Here is an 8,663-nt window from a genome sequence, read left to right as displayed (position 1 = left end):
TGTTTATTTTTTTTAGAATTAATGCCAAAATGACAAAAATATGTAAATACAAAGGCTAAATTTGTTACTATACCAATCAAAATTATGTATAATTAATGAAAGACATTAACACCGTGATTGACAGGGTTTAAATTGCTCCATTTTTTTGAAATGGACCAATTTACTCAATGTTAAAATTGAGAGGGACTGGAAAGAAATTTTTACCAAAAACAAATTTAAAATATATATTTTTAATAATAATATTATTAGAAAATCTGATAATGTGATTATTATAAAGGAAGCGGGGACTGTACTCTAACGCTTTGTGATTGTTTGAATGACGTCATCTTCGTCTCAATCACCAACATTATAATAATAAACTGAAACCAGTGCAATTTTCGCTTCTCATTTTCCCTTCAAATTTTCCCTCAAATTTTTGTTTTTCAAAATAATCTCTGAAAATCTGATTCCATTTCCCCCTTCTTCTTCAATGGCAGCCGAAGAAGAATTCCAAGAATCAGATGTTATATTCACCGACGCCACACTTAATGGCGGAGCTCCTCTTCCCTCCGATGAATTAATAGATCGCCGGCGATTCTTATCCAAAACCGTCCGTTCTGTTCCCGTTAATATCCCGCTTCATCAACGTAGTACTATCGTTTTCGATTACGGTGGTGATTTAGATGAAGATCGGGAAATTGTGCCGCCGCATGTGATATTAGAACGGAGAATCGCTGCGAAAACGGCGTTTTCGGTTTGTACAGGTAATGGAAGAACGCTTAAAGGAAGGGATTTGAGTCAAGTTCGGAATTCGATTCTGAGGTTGACTGGATTTTTGGAAGTATAATATATATATGTTTAATTTTTTTCATTTCTTTTTTTTTCATCATTTCAAAATTCAGAAATGGATTGGGAGAAAAGAATTTGATTTTATATGTTATATATATAAATTATTGATGAGTTTCAATTGTAATTTCTATATCTTTCTATTTGCTTATGATTTTCTTTTCTTTTTGGTTTAATTTCTAGTTTTCTTGTAATGATTTAATTTCTTAATTTGATTTTGTTTTTAAGAATTTGATTATATTTTTCACTTATAATTCAGTGGAATATTCTTATTATGAGTGTATTTTATTTTTAGTAAATTAGACTTAAAATTATACTCTAAATTTTAGTTTGGTCCTTAATTTTTTTAGACAAAATTAATAATTTAGATATGATTTTTTTTTAAAATAATTAAGGATTAATTTGAAAATTAAAGTATAATATTAAGGGTCAATTTATGAATTCTAAATTTTGCATATATTTAATTGATCGTAATTTATAAAGATAAATCTCAAAATTATACATGAAATTTGATCGCGGATCAAATATATACATGAATAATTTTAATTTTGATTCAATCATACAGATTTAAATATATATATCGTTTGTTTTTATATTGGATAAATGTAATTATTTGTGTACGCAATATATAATCATAAAATTGTGCTATATCATTAGTGTTAATAATTCGTGAAAATTAAATCAAATCAAAATTTTGTATATAAAATTGCACAAAATAAAAATTCATGTATTGAATTGCATATTAAACCAAAGTTTGCTATGCATAGTTTTGAGATTTGTCTCAAAATTAAATTATATATATTTAAATATGTATCGATTGAGTCTTAACTCAATTGCCATCGACATTGTTACCAGTGCATGATGATATGGGTTCGAGTGCGCTGAAGCGTATTATCCTCCTATTTTGGGGAGGTTTTATAGGTTGTTCTAGGCATTATATTAAAAATAGTAGTTATGATAAGAACCTATAATGAGATTAATGTTCAAAAAAATTTAAATAATGTATATTTGTTCTAAATCAAAGTTCATGTACTAATTTGCACATCTGATCAATGTTCACGTGCAATTTTGAGATTTTTCTATAATTTATATAGAACTTTTAATTTTGATCGATATAAGTATTTTAGAATATGAATATTTTAAGGAAATGAATATAACTATAAGAAATTTAAAAAAAATACACAAATTAAGAGAAAAGTAACTATAAGTATTTTGATCATATGGTTAGATGTTATATTTCTTTTAGTTTTAAGTTTGCAAGTATACGATGATCCTCAGATTTGGTGAAAAATTTACTATTAACTAATCTAGTTCAATCGATATTGAATTAAAATTTAACTAGTTGATGATGTTTCAGTTTATAGTGTTATTTTCTACCAAAAAAAAATGTAACTATCCTTTAAAATGAAAAAAAATAATTAGATATTATTTTCTGTTTCGTTGGACATAAAAGATCTTCAATCAAAGTTATTTTATTTATAATTTTAAATATTAATCAGAATTTTGGATGCAAATATGCATTATCCATTCTTATATATATATATTTCCCTCGGTTTAGAGAAATTATTTTATGAATCATTTTTATTGCATTATTTATGGTCTGATCCAATTAAAAAAAGACATATTATCTTCTTTTTTTCATATCATATGTACATTTAAACTAAACTTTCAGATCAAAGATAATGTGTCATCTTTTAATTAGACAGAACCATGAATGATGTGATAGAAATGAATTGAATAAATAATAAAAATAATAAAAATATTAAATATTAATATATTATTTATATAAAATAACTATAATTATGAAATGGAAATATGAAATATGCATAAAACATAATAATATACAATTTTTAATAGAAATATGAATTGAATAATATTTTATTTGATATTCACATATTTAAAAAAAGAGAGAGTAAGATATGGAGAGGATTGACAACGAAGCCACGTGCAGTGCATGGGCTTTTATAATAAATCATTGCAAACTTGCAAACGTGGCAGACAATGAATAGATGAGTTGTCGGGAAGGAAATTGCCAAATAATGTATTGTGAGATTTTCCAATCAACGACGTGTATCACTTTACAACCCTACGTTAATTTTAAATTATTTTTTATTCTTTTTATATTATATTGATTAAGTCTTAACTCGATTGGTACATATATTGTTACTAATGAAAAAGGATGTGGGTTCGAGCATACTGAAGCGCATTATCAATGCAAAAAGATGTAGATTCAAATACATAAAACACATTACAGCAATAAAAATATATGAGTTTAAGTGCGCTAAAAGTAAATTATTTACAAGAATAAATAATTTCGAATAATACTATATCCTCAATATGTTAGATGATATTATCTACAAAAAATATTATTTAAAAAATAAAAAATAATATTTTATTGTAAAAGGGTGTCCCAACAAAGGGGCGGTACCGCTTTCACCTTTTACTTTTCATTTTAATATTTTTTAGAAAAAATTTTATATTTTATTAGTTTTATATTTATATTTTATGATTATTTATTTTATTTTATTTAATAAAAATGGTTAAGATGTTTTATTTTTATAATTTTATAATTACAAATTTTATGAAATTTTATTATAGTATAACGGTGAAGCTGTACTTTGACCGTAAAAAATTATTATTCATCTTTAGCCCATTTAAAGCAATTTCTTGACTGCACTCTTAGATGTGACAGCTCATGTAATGGTTTACATGTATTTCATTGCTTATGTTGATTTTTTCTTATAAAGTATACATAAACTGTCACATGGCTATCATATCATTGTTGTTAAAATTTGAACAATTTGGTTAGTTTTTCCTCCCTAAAAAATTGACTAAAATTTGAAGGTTGAGAGTCAAAGTGAGAAAATAAAAAGTGAGAAAAAAGAGTAAAAGTATCATAGAGGTTTCTATATTTGAAGTTGAATTGCATTTTGTCCTTTTTACTCAAAAAAAGGACAAATTAGTCATTATATGTTAGACCAAAGAGCAAATTGAGTTTTTTGTTAAATTTTCATTTATTTCTATTGTTAAAAGCTTATATTTGTATGTCATCATGAGGTACGCATGACACCTCACTTATATTTTTTTAGTAAAGGTCACCCAACTATGATTTTTTTCTTTTTTGGTCAACTAACGATGAAAATTTACAAAATGGTCACCCAACTGTGGTTTTTTTTCTTTTTGGTCACCCAACTATGAAAAGTTACAAAATGGTCATCAAACTATTCAAATTTTTTTTATCACCAGCTGGCTAACGTAAAAATGGAAACACCCAAAAATCCAAGATAGTTGGGTGACAAAAAAGGACAAATTTGGATAGTTAAATGACCATTTTATAATTTTTCATAATTGAGTGACTAAAAAAGAAAAAAAAAATAGTTAGATAACTACTAATGTAATTTACCTTATTCATTATCTCACTATTTAAAAGTTTATATATTTTATGAATCGAGTCTTAGCTCAATTGTCTTGAAAAATACGAGTTCAAACGTGTCGGAAATTATGATTACTTAAAATGGAAAAGAAAACAAATACCCAAATGATTTATATGGTTATGTATAACTAAATTAAGGTAAAGACAATTTTCTATAGGAAAAAGAAAACAAAGAGAAAGAGAAACGTGTTGCAAATACTGTCTTGTTGCTTGGGCTACTCAATATGATTGGAGTACACTCTAGGAAGCTTTTATTATATACTTTTACGTGAAGGCTTTGCAATTTCCCCTTTTTTTAAGGTCTCGTTAGTGTAAACGAGTTATGTTAATTGAAAATATTAAATGGGTAAATTGCACTCAAGGTCAGTAAATTATTAGTAAGTTTATGTTTTAGTTATTTAATTCTAAAAAGTTACAAGATGGCCATTGAATTATTCGAAAGTTTTCATTTAAGTTATTAGACTATTTGAAAGTTTTTATTTAAGACATTGGGTTGTTAAGTTTTTTTTTTAAAAAGTCGAACTAGTGAGCTTCAATCGACGATTTGATGATAAGTACAGTGGATCAGTACCCATTGATGAGTAAATAACATACCTTAGATCCAAGTCGATTTGACGGTTAGTGTCAGAGATTAAAGAAAAAAGTTGTTTAGATTTTGATTCACAGATTTTTGGCGTTCAAATTTGTTTCACAAAAGAAACTAAATTGTAAAAAAGAAAGAGAATGAGAACTTTCGATTGGTGTAGGCAGTGCGAACAGAGAAGGCCATATAACAATGATTTTAATAGCCTAATGACTTAAATGAAAACTTTCGAATAGTTCAATGACCATTTTGTAACTTTTTGAAGTTAAATGATCGAAACATAAATTTACTAATAGTTTAATGACTTTGGATGTAGTTTACCACATTGGATACATGTATTTGTCATTCGACATGAAACTAATATAATGGTTAGAAACGTATCTTTTTTATGGATAACATGGAGAGTTTCACTCTAGCTTGTTTTTTTTATTAGACTTGTTCACGGATAAGGTGAGTCTAAATATGATGATATTACTTATTATTTCAACTTAGGTTTTGGCCTGATCCTGATTCAAAACCTGGGCATATCATTTTATCTAGATCGAAACCAAGTCATATTCAAATATTTGATGTTCAATCAGGTCGAATTAATTTGAGCTTGGCTTGCTACAATTGAGGGTTGCCAATTGGAGCTTTCCCCACTACTAGAGATGGCAACAGGGCAAGATGGTTTTTCTCCAAACTTAATCTTGATAATATTAATGATATAGATTCAGACGACAATAATGAACTCGATCAATGATCAACATTCAATGAAAATGAGCTCATGTTAAATACGAAAGAGGAAATAACCCAACAAATACGGAACAACTAGGTAAAATTGCATATGACGTTTATTTTTCTTGTTATTTTTATTAGTAATCGTATTATCGATTACTTTTTTGAACTAACATAATACATATGATAAATTGATTTGATTTTAATTTTTGTTACTTGTTTAGAATTTTTTTTATCATGCTAATAATTTTTTATAGTAATTAATATTTTTAAAAATACAAATTATGTAACTGTTTAATTATAATTTATACTACCGAACATGACATAGGGAATTATAATGTAATTACATTCTGTTAGCCACACACATCTATGGAATTATATATTTTTTTAAAATTACAATTACACTCTCATACAATTATTAGGTTCTATCCAAACCGACCCTATATATATATATTAGTTTATTGATAATTATCCCAAAATAAGATAGAACAAATCTTTCCTAAACTCAACCCGACTCGCCTAATCAATTATAAAATTAGACCAGTTCCAAAATCCGATTTAATAACAAAAATTATCAAATTAAGATAGAAACTCTAACAACTTTTTTTCATCCATACCCACTATCATTGCACTTGCCCCATTTAAGAAGGAACATCATTGATTAGAAGGGTTTATATCTTTTGGTGTTTCTTAACAGAATTGCAAGCATTAAAGGGGGATATGAAGCAATCTTGTTTTAGGTTAAAATATGGTATAATTTTTTGTAAATTTTCATAAAATTGAAATTTAGTCCTTTTATTTTTAAAATTTGAAAATTCAGGTTCAATTATTATTATTAAAATTATTTTATTAAATTTAAGTTTATTACAATGTTACTTTTTAGTTATATTGCTGCTGAGGTTTTTTTTTTAATTTAAAACGTCACACTAATTAATTTAATAAAAAAAATTTAAAAGTGTTAACGATTGGACTTGAATTTTGAAATATGAAAAGTAAATGGACTAAATTCATAAAAATAAAAGTAAAAAGACTAAATTTTAAATTTGTGAAGAGTACAAGGACCTATGTTTGATATTTTAGTTGTAGTAAAAGAAGGAGTGGGTTTAAGTTTTTAAGAATTATCATTTGGGTTTGGGCTATTGGGTTATATTTTTTTTGAATATTTGGGCTGGATTTTAATATAAGAGAATTGGGTTTTCTATTTATAATATGTAAATGTAGTTAATTATATTAAAAAGGGTCAATTAATTTTTTTAGTTCATTTTAGTCTCAATTTTTTTAATTTCTTTTAGTTTAATCCCTAAACTTGATTTTTGTTAATATGTGTGCCATGTCATTATTTAAAAATTTTTAAATATATATAATTCTTAATTTTTATACTATATGTATATCTTTTTAAAAAATGGGTGATGAGGTGGCGTAATGTCTAAATGTCACGTTATCACGCTTTAATGAAATCTATGTTAGGGGATCAAACTGAGAAAAGCTGTCAAAATTTGGGTCTAATGTGAAGAATAAAAAAATTAGATATCAAAATAGACCTGATTATCAAGTTCATGGGTCAAAAATTACATCAATTCTATTTAAAATTTCATATAATATATATATAATTTAGTTGATTTAGTGCTAGACCTAAAAATTTGGCTAAATGCCTAGATTTAGATCAAACCTTTTAAAGGTTACTCACGCAAGAACCAAACTTTTCAAAATAATCAAATAATGGCTAAACATGTTTGAATATACTTAAATAAAGCGGTTTTCACACATTTCTCTCCTATTTGTAGTATGAAATTAGGTGAATGACGATCTGTTAATAGTTGAGACAGATATTACTTGAAAAAATAACCATAATTTATAACTTAAAATACGATATTTGAAAAACCCTTACTTGAATACTTTCAAAAAGGTTTAGTATTTATTTGACCATTTTGAAATATCTGGTCCTCATGTGAGTAACCAAGTATTTGCTGTAATCTGATCATTTAGCCTAATTAGATTAAATAAGAGGTCTAATTTTTACTCAAGCCTATTTTATTTATTTATTTTTAACAAACACTTATATATATCGGATAAAACATTTAAATTTGAACGAATAGTTCAATTTTTTTATAAATTAATTGCTTAAATTTAAAAACATCTCTCGTATGAAATTGAAGTAATGATTTTTCTTAAGGGTTCGAATTTGAAGTATAAATATTTTAGAGGGTTAAAAATGTAATTTCGTCTTTGTATTAACATAAAATCTTACAATTTTTCAGGGGAATGAACTATAAAATTTTAGTTCTTAGAGAGGCCGCAAATGATTTTTAAATTTTAGAATCAGTCAAAATACAATTTTACTATTGAACTAACTTAAAACTTTTTAAATTTTACAAGGACTAAAGGGATAATTTCTCATTTTGGGGCCCCTAGCTCTGACTTTGTTCATATAGGTAACTCAACCGTTGAATAAGGATATTTATAAATATATGAGAGAACACATATTCAAACATTGGAGACAACATTGTTAAGAAAGATAATCACAAACTCTAAACATGGACCAAATATGCAAAATAACTAATTTATTTCCTATTTTATAACTTATATTTCAATATACATATATTTATTTAGGGGATAATATAAAATTTTACCCCTAAACTTGGCAACTAGATTTATAGTTCATTTTGGTCCCTTAAATTGAAAAAAATAAAAATTTGATTATGTTGCACTTTGAAATTATGCCATGTCATCACTTGAAAATTTTAAAAATTATATAAATTCTTAGGTGATGACGTTGTACCATATCAGAGTGCCACAGTCAATGTTTTAATAACCGAACCATTGGTTGAATAGGTCTGACCACCGATTTCAGATTCAGCCACTTCGACTGATTCGATCACCAAACCAATAATAATTAAATAAATAATTAAAAATTCATAAAAATATAAAAAAATTGTTAATCTAGTTTAACTGTCGATTTTTATTAGGATTATTAGATCAGTCAGTCCTCGATCTATCCAATTCTGTCTTGTTCCAATAACATTGATTGCATCATCAAAACTTAACAGAATCGAAGTTCAAGGGCCAAAATATATCTAGTTACCAAGTTCAAGAACAAAAAAAAGT

General features: G+C 26.1%; 1 protein-coding gene across 1 annotated transcript; it reads left to right on the top strand.

Annotated features, from left to right (window-relative positions):
* Positions 1-303: 303 nt before the first annotated feature.
* Positions 304-946, top strand: LOC121230874 (uncharacterized). The gene has a single exon (XM_041116388.1). The coding sequence runs from the start codon at positions 470-472 to the stop codon at positions 824-826; it is 357 nt and encodes a 118-aa protein (XP_040972322.1). The 5' UTR covers positions 304-469; the 3' UTR covers positions 827-946.
* The last annotated feature ends 7,717 nt before the right edge of the window (positions 947-8,663 follow it).

The sequence above is a fragment of the Gossypium hirsutum genome, chromosome A06 (assembly GCF_007990345.1).
Source record: "Gossypium hirsutum isolate 1008001.06 chromosome A06, Gossypium_hirsutum_v2.1, whole genome shotgun sequence".
Taxonomy (NCBI): domain Eukaryota; kingdom Viridiplantae; phylum Streptophyta; class Magnoliopsida; order Malvales; family Malvaceae; genus Gossypium; species Gossypium hirsutum.
The sequence above is the reverse complement of the archived record's forward strand: the minus strand, read 5'-3'. Positions and strand labels throughout refer to the sequence as shown.

Coding starts and splice junctions, on each gene's coding strand:
- LOC121230874 (XM_041116388.1), top strand. CDS start 470: ATGGCAGCCGAAGAAGAATTCCAAGAATCAGATGTTATATTCACCGAC.